This window comes from Thamnophis sirtalis, unplaced genomic scaffold, assembly GCF_051295495.1.
Source record: "Thamnophis sirtalis isolate CommonGarterSnake01/CBP01778 unplaced genomic scaffold, rThaSir2_p1.2 scaffold_1, whole genome shotgun sequence".
Lineage (NCBI taxonomy): Eukaryota > Metazoa > Chordata > Lepidosauria > Squamata > Natricidae > Thamnophis > Thamnophis sirtalis.
Genome location: NW_028261381.1, coordinates 106,465,946 through 106,485,746, shown reverse-complemented (window position 1 = coordinate 106,485,746; position 19,801 = coordinate 106,465,946). Strand labels below are relative to the sequence as shown.

Below are 19,801 nucleotides of genomic sequence, written 5' to 3'. Positions count from 1 at the left end.
CCAGATGAAACTCAGTAAAGGTCTTGCAGTCCATGTTTGTACTTGCTTTCAAACAGAAATCATGAATCCAGGAGAAACCGAGTGCTTCATCTGATGAAGTTTGACCCAATCTAAAATCAGTGTTGAAACTGACATGAAGCCAGGTGACTTCTGGAGCTGCTGTTGTTGTTTTGGCTGTGATTTAATTTGAATCTGTTTCATCCTATTGAGTCCCTCACAGCTTCCATACACCAAATTAGGTTTTCCACTGGAGTTCCTGCTCAACCAAGAAGTAGAGCTGCATATCTGGCAATAGTTGCCTGTTCTTTCTCTGATATTTCCAATAAAAACCCCAAAGAGACTGAGCTAATACAATGTAAAGCTCTCCATTTCCTTGGCTTCCACAGGTTCAAAAGAATGCCAGGTGACTTCACAAGAGATTGCTTCAGTGACGTCATTGGTTTTTGCTCATGATGTGTGCAACTCAAATGAGCAATTTTATCCAGAAAATGCCTAGCAAAAAAATCACAGTAACTTGTAAACCTACCCTAGAATCAAAGATATGGAAGAATATTACTTTGTAATATTCAGCTTTGTCATAGCTCCCTTTTTAAAATTTCTTCCTAGTTCCCTTTTCATTTTTTTCTTTTTGCTTCCATGTTTCATATATTCCTATGTTCATTTCTGCACATTCTGTTCCTCAAAGAAATCAGAAATAGCAATGAAGTATCCATAAAGTATCTAGCTTCTCACAGCCTCTTTCATTGTGAAAATAATGTTCTTGAGGACCACATTTTCAGAAAGAGCTGATTGCAGTTTAACCATTGGAATAAATGCTGTCTTAAGGAAACGGCACACTTTTTTTCCTTTCACATTATAGTTAAGATACACCATGCAGGGATGGGGTTTTAGGACGAGAACTGGCAGGTGACTTGACACAGAGAGAACAGCGGAAATACCTTAAGCTAGAATAATGAAAATTGACAAGCAGGAGTCCTTCAGCTGTTCTTCTTTCTTCCCCCAATCCTCGGTTGCCAAGAAACAGCCTGCTTTCTTTTCTCTCTCTCAAACCATTCTTTATTTATCTCCGTCATGGTCTCCCAAAAGTTGTTTTTTAACTAAAAATCTCTCTGGTTTCAATTTGACACTAGGTAGAACAATTTGACACTAGGTAGAACAATCCCCTGGTTTTTTTATTTGCCCTTTTTGCATTTTTTATCAGACATAGCTTTTTTTTTAAAAAAATCAGATTGTCAAAACTGAAATAAAATACTATATATAAAAGGTTTGTTTCTAGCTCTTATCTAGTGACCATCCCACTAGAAATAATTCTAGTGATTATTTTTTCCCCCCTGTTAATTAGTTGGAAAAAAAGCTTTTTTTCTTTTAAAGTTCTGAAACGTCATCTCCAACCTCCCTTCATTTTGCGTTTGCCTCTGTACATGAACTCGTTGAAGAAAGGCTCCATTTGGCCTCTCTGATGTATTTATATAAAGGCAGCGTAGAGGGAAGCAGATCGGTTGCTCTGGCTTGCTTTCTGACCTTGGGGGTTACCAAGTCTGACATTCCTGTGAGATCACATGGCAAGGATTGGCAGGCACAGCTGTCCCAATGGAAGGGAGGGGCTTGGGAGGGTCCATTCCGATTGAATTTCACTCCAGCCACTTAGGCTCTTTCCTGCTTTCCTCGCTGTGCTTTTCTTGTCTTCCACTTTGTTTGTGGCCTGGGTTGTAGAAAGCTCTGATAGGATAGCAGCACTGAGGATGCTATTCTAGAAGATCAGGGTAGTTGCTTTAACATTTGGGTGGGCCTTTCTTTCCCATCCCCGATTGACATTCCTCCAGGCTAAGCCATCCGAGATTCCGGTGGGCCCTGAGCTTTGGCACCATGCAGTCCATCCTCCTGTTTTAGCACCAACTTCACTGTAATTGTTTCTTTTAGCCCATCTAAACAGCCACTCCGACAGGTCTGCTCTTCCGACAAGTTGGTGTATGCAGCTCCGGAGCACAAAGAAGATGGGACAGGACCAGACCAAGCAGCAGATAGAAAAAGGACTCCAATTGTATCAGTCCAGTCAGACAGAAAAGGCCCTTCAAGTCTGGTTGCGGGTTTTGGAAAAGAGCACAGATGCAGCTGGCAGGTTTCGAGTTCTGGGATGCCTCATCACTGCTCACTCGGAGATGGGCAGGTACAAAGATATGTTAAAGGTAAAGCATTCTGATTTGGCCGCATGTCTTTTTCTCTTGCTAGGTTACGGAGAGGGTGGTGGGTAGAAAGGTAGGGCTCCAGATTACGGTTCAGCCACAATTGAACAGCAAACGTAGCACTGGTTGGGATTCTTTTAAAATTGCAGACCCTGAAGCCTGACAAATACTTACCTTTGGAAATCGCCATTCTGCATTTCCACCTGCAGTCCTAGATCTCATGAGCAATCTATAAAGGTTTCTCACCTGCAGAATTAAGTATGTTGGGTGTTGTGGCACGACATAACCGCGAACGTCAAAAGCATGCCGACAAAACCGCGGCGCTAAAACCACACCGACAACAGCGCGCCGACAACAGCGCGCCGACAGAAGCACAATTTAAGTTAAGGTAAGGGTTAGGGTTAGGGTTATTTTTAGGGTTATGTTACAGCGCGCTTCTGTCGGCGCGCTTCAGCGCTCATTCGTCTCCGCGGTTTTGACGGCGCGGTTTTGTCACCGCGCTTTAGTCACACGCGCTTTTCTCGTAAGCGCATTTGTGGTGGAACCGTTGGGTGTTACATTGTTAGCCATTTGCATGTGTACCTGGGGGGTTGTGTGGTTTTGCAAAGCTGAGACACTATATGCTGCAGCTGTCCTTTATTTTGTAGAATTGTCAGCTGTGTAAAATAACTAGGTTAAACAGTATGTGTGTGTGTACACAGACACACAAATTCACACACAGTTTATACTGTGATGCCAGGATTAGGGTTAGGGTTTTTTCAACATTATTTATTTGAACGGAACATTCTCTTTTTCTATTCAAAATAACTTTCACAATGTGATGGTTGCCATAGAAGCCATCCAGATTGCTTTTCAAAGTGAGATGGTTGGTGCATAAATCTAATAAATAGATTTGCTGAGTTGTTTTCTATTAAATGTTGCTTTGAAAGATTTAAATTCAAGATCTTCTTACTTTTGGGTAAATTCTGCAGAAATCTTTCATCATTTTCAATATACATTGTGTTGAATCCAAAAATCTTTTCTTTTTAATTATTATTTCTGTTTGAGGAGTGAGGAGTTTTACAAGGCAATCTAGAGACCCATAGTTGAAATAAGAAGGGGTTCTGGTATCTTGGAAAGGAAAAAGATATAAGATAGAGAATTTAGAAGAAGCACACAAATTCTATGAAGAACACTGTAATAGGGAAGGAAAACAAGGAAGCAAAGAGGAACTAGAATGCAGAGGTCAAGTGGAAGAAACATCAGAAGACAGCGAAAGAAGCAGGAGAGAAGAACAGAGGCAAGAAAGAGAGAGAGCAGAGAAGGAAGACAGCGGAAGAAGCAGGAGAGAAGAACAGAGGCAAGAAAGAGAGAGCAGAGAAGGAAGGCACGACAGGGAAAAGTCAGATACAAACTAGAAGTAAAAGAAACAATCTCAACTAAAGATGGATCAGAAAATAATTATGTCGATAAACTTGAATGGACTGAACGCACTAAAAAAAAAGAGCCCAGATGTTTAATATTCCTAAGAAATTGAAAATAGACCAGATATGGGTTAATTGGTATAGATGGATGGAGCAAAGAAATAAAAAGCAATGAAAGAATAGAACAACTCTCAAAAATAATAATTATGAGAAAAACAAGGGGGTCATGATTGCTGAAATCAAATCAGGATGATAGCTGGCATATAGACTGTAGAATGATAGAGAAAAAAGGAAATGATATGAAAAAAAATGGACTTGTGGAAATAACACCCTCAAGAAAACATAAACTGGATTTGAAAGAGACACCTAAAACAATAGAAAAGAAAGGAAGGGAAGTAGGAAGGAAAAGAGGGGAGGAAGGAAGTAGAGAATGGAGGTACGAAGGAAAGGAAAGAAGTGGAGGGTGGGAGAGAGAGAGCGAAGGAGAGATAGTAGGAGAGGAAGAAATGTGGAGGAGAGGTAGGGGAAGAAGTAAGGAGAGGTGGGTGGAAGGGAGAGAAAGAGAAGGAGAGGAGGGAGGAAGAGAGAAAAAGAGAAGGAGAGAGGGTAGGAAGGAGAAGAAAGAGAGTAGAAGTAGGGGAGAAGTAAGGGAAGGAGAGGAGGAAGGAAGTAGAGAAGGAAGGGAGGGAGAAAAAAGAAAGAGAAAATAAGGTGGTGTCATAGCAGGTGTGAAGGATGGTAAACAATACATTCCAAATTATACCTTATATCCTTCTAAATGGAATAATAATAATAATATAAGAATGGCAAAGAAAAAGAATAACTATGTGAATGTATACCTTAACTGCATGTAAGAGAATAGATGACAGTAAAAATATAAAGCACAATATAGGTAAATAATACTTGATCATAAGTAGCTAAGTATAAATAAATAAAGAAATGCATATAAAAATGGATAATGAGTAACGAGATTATGAACGCAAGATAGAAACATATAGAAAGGAAAACACTAACTGCAAAGAAACCGATTCGGAACTGCTGTATGATATACGATGGAACTTATTGTTCCTATGTTGTTTTTAAGTTATGTGGTTATTTTTGTTATTGTGTTTATGTGTTCTGTTGATGTGCTTATGTGTATAAAATAAAAATTCAAAAAAATAAAATAAAATAAAGTAAAGTAATTTGGTTAAAATGGTAGGAATCGAAGGAAAAAAATCAATTGGGGTTTGAAATGGATTTTCCAATTATTATAATTTATTTTTTATCCTGATTTTCTTCAAAGAGCTCAAGTGAAACATGTTCTGTGAACTCCCATTGCCAATTGAGCATTTCAGTCCATATTTCCACAGTTCTGGTTATAACAGTACTTTCTGTGCTGAATTAGCTCTTTAGTCTGCTCTGGCAGAATTCATCACAGACAATTTGCTTACTAGTGCAAAGCATTTGAAAGAGGCCCTTTGCAAAGCACATCCCAAATAATATGGCTAGTTTAACACTTTGCTCACAGGTACCCTGCTAGTACTGACTTGTGCAAAATGTCTATTTCAACTGCTTTGCATAGTCCTATTGTTCAATAATTGGTTTACAGAATATGTTTTATCTATAAGGTTAAAGGGCTTGTCCAGGCAGTTGCCAAAACAACACTAATTAGAATACATACATACATACATACATACCAATAGCACTTAGAGTATTATACCACTTCACAATGCTTTACAGCCCTCTCTAAATGGTTTACAGAGTCAGTATATGGCCCCCAACAATCTGGGTCCTCATTTTACCAACCTCAGAAAGATGGAAGGCTGAGTCAATCCTGAGTCAAAATACATCAATAGGAAATAAAGCAACAGGTTATTTGATGTAATATTATTTAGCTTGCTTACACAATTTTTCTTTCGTCATTTCTAAATTTCATTTAAGTGAAGAAAAAAAACAACCATATCTTTTTCCTTTTTTCCTATGGATTTTTTAAATTAAAAATTGGAGGAACATTTTAAAAAAGCAGACAGTCAAAAGCATATGCAAATAGGACATTTGATTTGACTGCTTTCCTGAGCCACTTTTTTGCACACGGAACCATTTGGTGGAGTTTAACTTTATAGCAAAAAAACAAGATAGGTTTTGTAGCCCTGAGCCTTGTCTTATCACAGAGTAGGTCCAAATTGTCAATTCCAATCTTGATTATGGTCAGAGCCACTAGACATGGCAAAACTATCCAGTTTGATTAGAGAGAGATGAATAATTGCATTTATAAGGGACTGGAAACCCCTTTTGAACTTTTTGCTGGAAAAAATGAACTTGTGATTTATAGGTAGCTTATGGAAAAAAATAAATTATGAAGTAACTTTAAAGAAAAAAAATTAAGATATAAATGCCTTTGTAACTGCTGCCCAAAAGGTCAGAAGCCACTTCTTTATAATCTTTATTTTCTTTTTCTACTTTCTTTTACTTATTCACCATTCTTTCTAATTTTCTTTGTTTCTTTTTTAATGCCTGTACTGGTTTTAATCTTGTTTTAAAAAATCATCAATAAAATTACATGAATTCATTATGGCTGAAGTTTAGAATTAGACTTGTTGCTTCTTAAATCTTACATTCTTTTACTGAAAGTTTGCAGTCATGCAGATTGACACTGCCCGAGAACTGGAAGATCCTGACTACCTTACTGAGAGCTACCTGAATTTGGCACGGAGCAACGAGAAGCTCTGCGAATTCCCGAAAACCATCTCCTATTGTAAGACCTGCCTGAACATGCGAGGTACAACATTGGGCCTGCAACTAAATGGCCAAGTCAATCTCAGCATGGGCAATGCCTACTTTGGCCTCAGTATCTTCCAAAAAGCTCTGGAGTGTTTTGAGAAAGCTCTACGGTACGCACACAACAATGATGACAAGATGCTTGAGTGTCGTGTCTGTTGCAGTCTAGGAAATTTCTACACACACCTCAAAGTGAGTATTGCAGAAATGACAAAAGAACGTAGATCAGAAGTTTAAAAAATGCAGATGGAAGAAAAGGAAAGGGAGGCATTTTTCCAACTGTCTGGAGGATGGTACAGATGGTAGATTGAACCTAGAGTGCAGAGGTTTCCACCTGTTTTCTTTCTGTGAACCATAACTTTGTGATCTGAAGCTTGTGAGGACATCACATAAATCAGAGCTCAGGTGCATGGTGTTTGGGGAAACAATGCCATTCACAACTCCTCTAAAATGGTATCTCTGGGATGTCAACATTAAAAAAAATGTTTTAATTAGTTAAGACCTGAAATATTGCTAATTTACTTAGTTTCACAACTTTTAGAATTATGATCTAAAATCTTGAGAAATCAGGGAAAACATGCGAAAATTATTATGTGGCCTTATAATATTGTGGAATTTTGGCTATTAGTTTAGTGCCCATACAAGGTCCTAGATACAACCCTTTGTAATCTCCTGCCTCAATGGAACTATTGTTTCATATTTAGATAGGGAAAATCTTCCAGAAAAAGTAAGATTGTTGTACCACAGATTGCAATTTTTGGACATGGATATTATTTATTTGTCATAACAAGCTTTATATTGATTAGCTAATGGGGAGATTTAAATAGTCTTTTTTTTTACATTTTGGCCATCTAATTTTATCATTCTATTTTATTAAAGTCTATTTATTTTTGGATATGAAACAAAAGAACACTGAGAAATCACAGTATACATCAGTAATATTTTTCACCAGGCTAACAATAAACGAAAGAAAGGAGAAAGCTTTTCTGATATTTCAAGGATTTAATCACATAATCATTTTCATATTATTATAGTTTAAGTTAGAATCACATGAAATGATTATCTGTGATCACTACTAATGCTTATGGATCCATTTCTGAGAGGAGATTATCAAATGTGTAACTTAATATCTATTACGTGTTGCTGTATGTAAAGCTCTTGGAGAACATTCCTTATTTTGATCATGTTTTGAACAAGAAACATAGCATTTTGCTATTTCTAGGAAAATTCATACTCTCAATATTAATATTGCTTATTTTGGTGTAAATTTGGACAAGTTTACTTACAATAGTCATTTTTCAATCTTCTCATCATTAACTCAAATGAAGTGTGAGGACTTGCCTTATCTTAACAGAGGCTTCAGATATCTAGACTACAGTTTGCCTACTTAGTGGAAACTTGCCATATTGAACTCTCATTACACATTTCAGAATGAGTATATGTATAATGCACATGTGTTTACAGCACTATCGCCAGTTCATTTCTTTAACCAGAAAAATATAATTAATGGGGTAGTCTTATATTCCAACGAGTTCACAGTGTCCGAACACTATATTGGGCTTCTTATAAAAGCAGGTTGAAACCATGGCTTTTTTCACCGTAAGTTTTAAATCAATCATTCTAGGTTATAAGTTGTCATAAACAGTATTCCTTGGTGAATTTATATCTCACCGTTAACGATAGAAAAATCAAAATCAATCAAAACAGCTTAAAAGATTTCACAACTTTAAACAATCATAGCTTTTACCATTTCTGTACAGCCTTTCTGTATCTTTCGTCTCAACCTCTCTCCTTGCTTCTTCTCTTTTCAAGGACTATGAAAAAGCTCTGTTTTTCCCATGCAAGGCAGCAGAGCTGGTGAATGATTATGGAAAGGGATGGAGTTTAAAGTACCGAGCAATGAGCCAGTTCTACATGGCTGTAGCCTATCGGAAGCTGGGGCGCTTGCCAGATGCTATGGAATGCTGTGAGGTACAACCACGGCTTCTTGGAGTAGGGGGAAGTCTACTGGGTAAAGCTAAAAATTTGGAGGGGGGTGTATGTCAGTTGCATCACTTTCTGAAGAAAGTCGATTTGACCACATTGAGTTATGCTTTAATCACTGTTTTGTTTAGACTATTGCAGCAAACAGATTAGTTTTTGGTGTGTCTTGTTGGCTGTACTACAGCCATCTTGCAGCAACTGCATCCACTGTCAATACAGTTGTTTTTTTGTTATAAAGCCCCATTATGGGGCAAAAAAAATTGAAAGCCACCTTTATCTATAAACATCAGTACACGCCACTAATTTTTTTTTAATATAAGAACACAGATTCTTTTCTTTGGTGGAAGAAAATGGTTTTTGAACTGCAAAGGAACCCAATAAAACTCCAAAGCAATGGCAAAGTATTTTGTCTGTTTGAGGAAGGTTCAGACTACCTCTTCGTTCAACCATTTATTTTGTTGAAACAATTATTTTTTCATTTTCATAATATATAACCACATGTATACTATTACATAACCAACATTGTATTATATTATTATATGTTTAGGTCAATTCGTCTTACCATCAACTCCCAAAAACAATTATTGGGTCTTCTGCTCTCCATACACCATATTTGTACCTTATCCATCACTTTCTTCTCCGACTCTCCTCCTCCTCCCTACCTCCTTTCTTCTTCTGTCATCCTTCTCTACTTCCCCTTTCTCCTTCTCCTTTCTCCCCTTTCCACTCCTTCTTTCTCTCCTCCTCCCCTCCTCTCTCCTATGCTTCTCTTTTCCCTTACCCCTCTCCTCTACTTCACACTCTTCAAGAGAGAGAGATGTGGTCTTTAATGTGGGTTGCAAACAGGACAAGACCCCCTTTCCTTCACTCAGACACCTGTTTCTTAGGTCACAATTTAGAACTTAGTAGATGATAGAAGTTCACCTTGAGTTCAAATTCTGAAAGCTTGTCTTACTAGGAGTCAATGAAGATTGCGCTTCAGCATGGAGATCGTCCTTTGCAAGCACAGTGCCTGCTCTGCTTTGCTGATATCCACCGCAGCCGTGCAGATGTACAGGTATGATCCTCTCCTATGAAAGAGGCTGCCTGAGGGCAATAGTGCACAGCGACTGACACCTTTTCTTACAACCCAGACAGCTTTTCCCCGCTATGATTCCTCCATGAGCATCATGACTGAGATTGGAAACCGTCTGGGACAAGTTCAGGTGCTGCTTGGTGTAGCCAAGTGCTGGCTGATGCAAAAGGACCTTGACAAGGTCAGTAATAGGCTGCAGTAAGAAACTACAGCCTATTAGATTCATTTGCATTTTTATGAGCCACCAAAATGGGCTCTAAAATGCATGAAGTTTTCCCCCCCCTCTATCCCCAGTCTTTCTGTCCACAAAGTGACATCCATACCGAGGTAACAAGTATTTGGGTTGTATTCAAAACTGTTTATCCAATGTACCTTTGGATCTGCAAGATGAATAACCCAGTTGTGTGACACACAGTTATCTCTAAACAAAATGAATAAATGGAGTAGTGCTGGGATTCATCATAGACTACCTTAACAAATATGATTCACTCATTGTAATTGAGCATGTAGAAATGATCAATTGAAAGTTGTTTCCCCGTAAGATATGCTGACCCCAGAGCTATATATACATGCTGTTTCCCTTCTGACATTGCAGAAGACACTAAAAACCATTGCTTATAAGCAGGCCTTAGGCCCAGAATGAGAACCTGTGGGCGACCCAGCTAGTTTTATGGCCATGTTGTTTTAATGTGGATGAAGAACATTATAATATTTATTAGGGTTATTAACTGTAGCTTGCACACTGCCCAGAGTCTACTGAAAGAATATATATATAAATATAAATAGTTATGTATAATTTAGGTATCATGAGACCTTAACTCTTGGCAATTTAATAAACAAAGACAGTTTTCTTGGAAACATTGTGGAAGTGGTTTGATATTTCTTCTTCCAAGATATTTTTCAAATTCCTAGGGCTGACTCTTTAGTCTAGGGTTGAGAGTGACTGGCACAAAATGACCTATCTGGCTTCTATTCCTGTGACAGGATGAGAACTCACAGTCTCCTTGCTCTTAATCCAGGGTCTTTAATTACTACAGCAAACTGGTTCGTGTGTGTGCATGTATGTGTACATGTGTATGCGTATAAGTATTTATATATTTTATAGAGTATATACACAAATAATTTTGAATATGTGTAGTATTTAGCTATTATAAAATAAAGGGAGTAAATGTTTCCTAGTGTTCCCAAACTTCCAGGAATTAGGTTGATGCAGTTCTCCCTATCTTGGCACCCTCTGAACCTCAGGTACATATCACAGATTCAAGCAAGAAGTTCTTCAGAACCACCACATATTTCAAGACATCATACCATACTTGGCACCTCACCCTCCTCACCTATAAACACTTGACGCCATAGGGCCTGATTACTTGATCGACTACCAAGCTGTGATAGTTTTTGCCTGTCCCATATAATTGGATTGACGGTCCAAATTCCTTTGGTTAAACAATGTTGTCTATCACCACCCAGGAAGCATGGCTTTTTTGTTATAGCACTTACTCTTAAACAGCATCCCTCCTGAGAGCTGCATGGCTCCTGCCCTGATGATGTTCAGGATGTCTTTGAAAACCTGGCTTTTCCTCTAGGCCTTGGTTTAGGATAGTTATCAAGTCTTTTTTTCCCTGGATGCACGTGACTTACATTCATACTGTTTTATTGTTGTATTATCTTAATGTTGTAGGCTGCCCAAAATCTTATGGAGTGGACTCAAGTACATATATGTTCTGCTTTCTACAGGCATTAGAAAATGTTGAGAGGGCTCATGAGCTAGCAGAGGGACTAGGAAACAAAGTAAGTTTTTTTAAAAAACGATATCCGTGATAAACTATATGTTCTGCTTAATGTGTATTTATCTATGAATGTCATAATTCTGCCTGATAACAAACATCCAGGGTTTTGAAAATGTAATTATGTACCCAAACATTGTTAAATCATTAATAACCCACTAATATCATGAAGGATAAACAGTGATGGCCCATATTTGTGTTCCAACCCTTTAGACATTGTTGATGAGGTTCTGTCACTCAACAGAAAAATAACTCCCCCGTGAGGGTTACGTAGCAGAATGGAAAGCTAGCATCAGATGTTTTGATTCTGGGTGGTGGGGCATCTCCTGCCCCCGTGGAATAATTGCAGCTCCTGACTTTTCTGAATGGTAGGGTATTTAATTATGGCTTTGGAAAGGTGATGTTAGAAAAGATTATACCTTAACCCAAAGATCCTGAAACAATTTGAACCTATGATTGTTGGGGTATCGGGAATATCCACACAAAATTTCTTGCACTGAGAAATCCAAGCCGTAAACTTTCTATGTTGCTAGCATGTGGAACTCTTCAGAAGGGGGGATTTTGCAGAGCACATACACAATTATGTAAATATGAAAAAAGAAGGGATTGCTTAATGTATAAGATAAAATGGTAAGCAAAGAGTGAAATCACCCATACCACCACCACCCCAAAGTACAAATAGGAATGGTAAGAAGCAGAGTTTGGGAAGAGGAGGCAACAGATGGCCAAAGCAAAGAAAGATCTGTCTGACGGTTGGTGAGCTTCTGCCAAGTAAAATAAAAAGCAGCAGAAGGGATGAGAAAAGAACATCACATTTCAAAAGCTTAAAAGATGCAATGCTTTGGATAATCGGGAACTAGGAATGAGCTGGAGCCATGGAGTGCATCCTTTCGAATATTCTTCTCATGTGGTTATTTTTCTCTGTCTTCTCTTTTATGCAGCTTTGCCTGCTGAAGATTCATTGCATCTGTGAAGGGATCTATCGCACAAAGGGTCAGCAGAGGGAACTTCGTAATCACGTGGTGAAGTTCCACGAATGCGTTGAAGAAATGGAACTCTACTGTGGCATGTGTGGCGAATCCATTGGTGACAGGAACCATCAGCTCCAGGCATTGCCCTGCTCCCATGTCTTCCATTTAAAGTAAGGGGCAAAAGGGGGAAATGTAAATCATGCTGGAATAAGAGAAAGCAAAAACCATAGAGACAAAAAAAGGGGATGTAATTCCTCCAGAACAAATACAGAAGTTCTGTATTGGCATTTATGATTTTTTTTAACATTCCTTTATACCACTCCATTGAAACAACAATTTATCACTGAAACTTTTATCCTTGAAAGCTGGGATACTTTCCCCAAAATTGATTTTTAATCTCCTACTTAGATTTCCTTCTCAGGAATGCATCACTTTATCAATGTCTTAGCTCATTTCTTATATCCTTACAGTCCAATTTTAGTGAGGTCTGACTTAGGCATAATATCTGTACTTAGAGATAAATTTTAGCGTGCTGAATCAGGGGAACAAGCTTGAGAGTCAGACTCCCAAAACTCATGACCCATTGAGCCAAACACAGTTATCAGCTGTGTTAATAACCTGCCAGCAGCCCTGTTTACACTGCCTATCCAAAAATAGACAAATCAGGTATATATTAAGCATGCAGCGGAATGTTCTAACTTGATCAGAAGCTGCATTTAATTAGACATCACAAGTTGTCTAGTCCTGTGCTACACAACATGATTGAATTGAATGTGTGTTGCGATTATTCCCTTCTTTTCCTGGTGCTTTCTCATTCAGTCATGCATTAGAAAGCTGAGACCTAGAAAACTAACAAGTTAGAATTGCAGAGATGTTAACAAATGTGCTTTCCATTTAAAATGTACACTTGAAGAAACAATTCAGCTGAAAACTAACTTAACGCTATTACATGCGTAAAACATGTATATGTAGTATATGCACATATGACAGATATGTACCAGACTAAAATATTTATCTATCAAATTTCTATAACTGCCTCATAAGAAGCGGCATCCTGCAATGAAGATTTAAAACCATAAAACAAGTTAAACTATCATTAAAAAGTATAGCACACAAGAGATTAGGTTAGCAAGGGATTCAGCTCAAAAACTCAGTGGTTCTATGAAATACACACACACACACACACACACACCCCAATCACTGGCATTCTTGTGTTACTTGAACATTCAGAATGTGCAGGTTTTTAGAAATATTGTCAGCTACATGTAACTTTTCCTCTTCTGGGTGTAGAATCCATGCACAATTTAATTGGGTTGAAAGATAAGGTGAGTGCTTTTCTGTACAGGTAATCTTCGACTTACGGCTACAGTTAAGCCCAAAATTTCTGTTGCTAACTGTTCAGCGAGTTTTGTCCCATTTTACAACCTTTCTTTCCACAGTTATTAAGTGAGTCACTGCTTTGTTGTTAATTTAGTAATACAGTTGTTAAGTGAATCTGGCTTCCCCATTGACTTTGTTTGTCAGAAGGTCACATAACTTTGAGACATTGCTAATGTTATGGTATCAGTCTTATTTAATAATAAGATTTTCCTTGACAGTCCTGCTTGCTCCAGATGTTCTTCTGAACAAGGTCTCCCTCCAAAGTTATGATGTCCAGATTCCAATTTTCAGGGGCCTAGCCTTGTGAAATGTTAGATCATCTCCCTCCTCTTAATGAAAGTTTGATTTCTTTTAAAGAGATTTTAAAAACGTTTTTTTATTATTTGAGTAGTGAGTTAGCATAGAGCCTGGTTATTTCTCCCTATCTGGGTTTATGGCTTGGCATTAAACGTATGGAGTAATTTCATTGGATGGACTTTTTAAATTGCAGCAAGTTTTAATTTGTACTGTGCACAATAAGCATTTTTAAGAATTGATAACCTGTGTTCTCCCCCCCAACTGAAATAAATACCATATATTTCAGACTATAAGATGCGTTCTTCCCCCCCTCCCCCCAAAAAGTGGGTGGAAATGTCTGTGCATTTTATACAGCAAATATTGTGGTGGGGGAAGGGGAATTGATGTGGCACCAATCAGCCGGCGAACAGGTGATGGCGAATAGGCTGTGGCGGCAGCAAATGGGTGGCAGAGGCAGATTTCTTTCCTTGTTTTCCTCCTCTAAAGCTAATGCACGTCTTGTAGTCCAGAGCATCTTATAGTCCGAAAAATATAGTATGTAGAATCATAAAAGCAAAATATAGATTCTGAATCAACCTCTGAATTGGAAGAATGGCTTCAAACAAAATGCCTAAAATTAATAGTAAGAAACAATCTGTTGAGATTTAACTCTGCTGTATCATTAGAAGCGATGCCAACATTGGTAGATCAAATAGGTGAAGAAACACTATGTTTAATAATTATGCATGTAATCTAGAAGAATGTTGATGTATTTGTCCTGTTTTTTTCTTTTCAAACTGACCACTCAACCTTAGTAAAGGAGAAATTTGGACAGCCTTTTGTAAACAAAGAGCTATCGGGGCCCACATTACAAGAAAAATAGCAAATGAACTCATGGATGACTGGCAGCCAGGGTCTGACAGCAAGGTTAACTTTAGCACTGCAAATATTCAGAAACCAAAATACTTCTGTGGACATGCTTCACTGGCCATGACAAGTAGTGAATGAGCATTTATAAAACACTTAGTGTCGCAAAGCTGTTCAGCCTCCTTCAATTAAAAACAACAGGATCTGCAACCATTCTGGAAAACAGCAAAATGAAATAACTACTATCTTTAAAATTAAAAGTCAGATGTGTGGCAAAATGCTCTTAAGAAGAATGTTCACTGCTTAACATGTTAATTATTGCCTGTTGAGAAATGAAGTAAGGAAGATTGACACCATTTGGAAGATCTAGTTCAGGGACAGGGAATCTTCAGCTCATTCTTGTACATGGCCCTATAGAGGACTTGCCTCTATAAGAAGAGAATGTTATGAACAACTATTCTCGGCCTATTATAATTCTCAAGGAAATGGGTAGCCACCTCGCCATGCATTAACAGCTGGATCAAGGCATCACCCTAAGAAACGTAAAAGATAAATTGGATATTAGAGTAAATTTATTCAGCTACTAGGTTTTCTGTCACCTAAACCAGTTTGTCTTCCTATAAATCTAGTTAAAGAAGATAAGGTGAGAATCTTGATTCTTGGCTGTAAATGGCTGCAGACTTGGACATTAATTTTTGCAACACATTTCCCCCCCTTGGGGATAGAAGTTAATTTCATATTAGTGATCTAGACCATGGCAATCAAATAGTCACCAGTGCCATATTTCAACACTACCCAAAGAAAAAATGTGCAGATGTTTTATGCTTGTACAATAATACTTTGCAAACTGCAACCCTGTCTTTTTTTTCCTCTGGGATCAGAGGAAAACATTACAGGTACAAATAAAAAGTAGCGGTCCTTTTTCTTTTCTTTTTTTCTCTCTAGGAGAAAAATGACTGCCTTGAAGAAGGATTTTTGATCAGCCTCACTATTGTGAGCTGCCCAAAATCTCACAAAATTGATGTTGTAGAAATATTGCAAAATAAAATTAAATAATAAATTAATCAGGATGGAGGCATTGATAAAGGGGAGGAGGTATACACATACACACAAATATACACACATACAGTATACATATACTGTATGTAAATACATACATACATACATACATACATAGCATTTAGAGATATCCTGGAGTGCAATTGAACCCTTTTAAGTCAGATCATGTTTCCATTCTAGTTTACCTGGTTCCAGTGTTAACCAGATTATTTTTATGTGGTGAAAAAAATTAATGGAAGAGGAGAATAAATTGTATCCAGTGTACTTTATTACTAGGTCTCTTTAAAATCAGAACAAATTTATAATTTATAATTCTAGTCCTATTGCAATCAGAAACTAACATTCATCAAATTTTATTCTGCATTGCAACAATACATGTTGCTAAACACAGAGAGCTGGTTATTCCCAAGTAGTTTGCAAATATATAGTATAATGGATTATGGAAGAGAGGATGGGTTCATTATTGCTGATATTATTATTAATGTTTTAAAAAGTTAAGTGCCTAAATATCTTTATATAGCAATATTCAATATTATCCTCAAAGCACAACAAAGCAGTGGTTAAAATGATCTTCATATTATTGATTCCCTTCTTGAAGTAATCAATTGTAAAAATGAAATGCTTCTCAGTGAAGGAGTTCATTCAAATAATTTCAAATGAGTAAATTCCAATTAAGTTGTAATTGTTTCAATTATTGTTTATTTCAATCATGTCTTTTAATTATATTTGTTTATGTTGCATTTCTTTATAGGAACAGAAAGATAAAATATTAAAATATTTTAAAATATTAATATTAAGGAATATATTACAGTATTTAAAACAATCACTTCAATGAAAAATGCAGGAAATCACAGCAGAAAAAGACCTTCTCCACCCGGATTTGAAATATAAAATTGAACATTACCCAGACTCCTGCCTAAGATATTCCCTACTGTCTTTTCCACTGCAGGTGCCTGCAGACAAACGGAACACGAGGTTGCCCCAACTGCCGGCGTTCATCAGTTAAACCAGGGTTTGTGTGATCTGCTGATGAACTGATGACCTAAGAAAATTCACCCAGAAGGTGTGAAAAGACGGAGTACTGGAGCAGTTCTGTTACATGATCTAGAGATGAAACCCATCATATAGATACAAAATCTCCTACAGAATTGATGGAAAATGCAGGCCTAGATCTTTGTCATGCCTTTTCACACAGTTGTCACACCTCTCCCAGGAATTCTGTGTCCTCCTTTTTCAAAGGCGATACAATAAGCCACCTTTGCTCCTTCAACAATGTGTTTGCTTGATTTTCCACAATCTCAATTTGATTTTGATTTTAATTTTCTGCTTCTTTTGATAGCTTCTTTCAGGGCCAACTCTGACACTCATACTTCACTTATTTTTATTCATTCCTCATGGGAAGCATACTGATCCTGCCTACATAATGCTTCTTGGACTGGCACAGTATTGCTTTCTTGTATGCATGTTGACAGCTCCTCTTTTCCAGACATTGCTTGAAGTTACTTCAACTTAACATTCTGACTGATGTTTTTCTTAATTTATTTGGTACCTAACAGCGGTTAATGCTTTAAAACAACTGTTAAGCCATTCATAATATGTCATTTTCCATTTGCAAAGAACATTTCCCAAATTGATGCTCTCCAAATGATTTCCAGAAATTTTTAGTAGCCTGGGAATTGTGGGATTGAAAGTCGAAATTGTCTGGATTGGGCAACTGATTTTATGTCAGAGTCAAGAGACTGTGATGTCCCACCTGCCTCTCAGCAATGTAACTCTTTCAGTATGTCTCTATTTTCAATGTACAGGATCCTTCAGTTCTTCTGAAAGTATCTGATACCTTTAGTTTGAATGCTTACATTCATTCTCACAGAACATTCAATTTCTGCATGGGACTGGGGTGTGGGGGGAGCCTTATAGTGTCCCAGGGAATGTTTCTTGTCTTATATTCCTTTCCCATCATCTTGTAATGTTTTATGGGCTGTGATCGGTCCAATCATGGAATTGTGAGCAATATATTTATACTTTCTGTAAACTGTTTATACTGGAATAAATAAAATCGTAGGCTAGAAGTCAGTGTTTTCTAAAGTTGTAGCTATGTTTTCATCTTTTAGAAACTGCAGAAAGAAAGAATGAAAAAGGTGTATATTGATTAAATATATATGTATGTTGTGGGGGATATATATGAATGATGGTATGAGTCATCTGAAAAATGGCTCAAAGGCACTAGCAGAGAAAGATCAAGGACAGATACTCGTATGCCCAGGGCACGATCAAGATAAAGGCAGATTTAGAACCTACAATATTCTAGGGAGCCAGAATAGTTCAAGCATAATATGTTGGAGGGATACAGGGAGAATTCAAGAAGCTGAATGTTGGAAGAAGGAGCATGGGAAAGGCTTCAGCAGGAGCTCAAAACAAGGAAGGAATATAAAGGAAATGAGAAGTATGAAATAAAAGCAGAAGTGAAGTGAAGCAACTGGGATATAAAGGTCAAGGATATAAATAGGAGATAGAAAAGTAAAAATTACAGCTTTAGAGGGGAATACAAAATTAAAGAGAATAAAGAGTTAATAGACCATATATTACTTTTACCTAGTTTGATTCAAGTAAACTATTGACCTCATAAATTAAGGTATCATATCATTGTAGGTATATTAAGATAGAAATAAGATTATAGAGAAAATATAGAAATCAAAACTACAAAATTATATATTATAAAGAACAAGTGTATGAAAGATAATAAAATAAAAATATGGAATGAGGTATGGAATAATGATTAAAGTGTAGCTGAAAAGGTATAGCAAAAGTTGAAAGTTTTACTTGGCAGATACTTGTCAATTTGTTGGAAATCCATCCCTACTATAGCTGGTTTGTTGATGAAGATCTGTCAACATATTTATACCAAGTTTACTCAGCACCAAATTGCTCTAACATGTCTAACAATACACAATTCTCATTATTGGGAAAGTGGAAGAATAGAAATCAGCCACCATCTATAAAAAGCTTTGCTTCTTCTATAAGAAGCCACTGTCTTTGTTTTGCCTAAGTTTGCCTAACCCTGAACTATAACAATCTTAGTAAGGCTCCCCTTATTCGTGATAAAGGGAACCTAATAACTTGCACACATTGTAGGATATTTTCTAATTCCAAAAAGGCAGCCATTTTGTTAATTTGACCTGACCATCTTTTTTACTGATGAAGTACAGTAGAAAAGCAAGTGATGTATATTAACTGTTAATTTGTTAATGGGAAAATGGAAACATAGTCCTCAATAGGAAATGCATTGATTTTGTGTTTAAGTATTTAATAAACATACTTTTTACATAACCTGTCTACAGTCCTATATAAGCAGTACCATTTTTAAGATAAAATTATCAGTTTGTGATCAGTTTCTTTTAAACAGCTGAAAAATACTTTATAAAAACATAGTTTACTGTTCTCCAGGTTTATTAGGATTACAACCTGCAAGACAACTAAAAATACAAGCTTTCTTGATATAGTTCTATGGATACATATTTACCCCTCTTATCTGGATTTTCCACATTTTTGCTACTAAATACTATCAGCTTCCTCTTGTTCCTACCAATATCAAAAAGGAATGAGAGTAAACAATGTTTGGTGCTTGTTTTCATATATTCGATAAAGTCATCAATTGTTTGTTATGTCCATGTAACAGAATAATCTTTACATTCAGTATTTAGTTGCATCACCTTTAGTTGGAGTAACCAGATTCTTCTTGTAATTGGTAATCCCTCTTATGCATCCTTAATTTTACTATTACCCCAATGCCAAATCATAGAAAAATATTAGTAGCATATATGACATTGCTCATAGAAAAAAGTCAGTAGAGGAGACAGTAATTTTAAACAAATTCCTGATACAGTTCATAGTGATGAACTGTAGCCGGGAAAGGAATTTGGTACAAACCTTGGTACTGTAGCATTCGCAGATAAGAGTCCTACGATGCAGATAGATGTGGGAACAGTACACCATGGTCCAATTACAATGGTTCAAAAGTTGAGCAGGAGTTGCAATGCCTATGCATTGCATATACACCTCT

The 19,801-nt window shown here is 37.0% G+C and overlaps 1 protein-coding gene across 2 annotated transcripts; it reads left to right on the top strand.

The window, feature by feature from the left end:
• Positions 1 to 1,104: 1,104 nt before the first annotated feature.
• RAPSN (receptor associated protein of the synapse) lies at positions 1,105 to 18,734 on the top strand. 2 transcript variants are annotated; one of them, XM_087720855.1, is made up of 8 exons: positions 1,106 to 2,186; positions 6,200 to 6,538; positions 8,159 to 8,317; positions 9,288 to 9,386; positions 9,463 to 9,585; positions 11,139 to 11,192; positions 12,130 to 12,329; positions 16,691 to 18,734. In XM_087720855.1, the coding sequence occupies exons 1-8, from the start codon at positions 1,971 to 1,973 to the stop codon at positions 16,761 to 16,763; spliced, it is 1,263 nt and encodes a 420-aa protein (XP_087576981.1). In that variant the 5' UTR covers positions 1,106 to 1,970; the 3' UTR covers positions 16,764 to 18,734. The 2 variants fall into 2 exon arrangements, with proteins under 2 accessions (XP_087576984.1, XP_087576981.1); XM_087720858.1 differs by lacking the exon at positions 9,463 to 9,585 and having other exon boundaries at positions 1,105 to 2,186.
• The last annotated feature ends 1,067 nt before the right edge of the window (positions 18,735 to 19,801 follow it).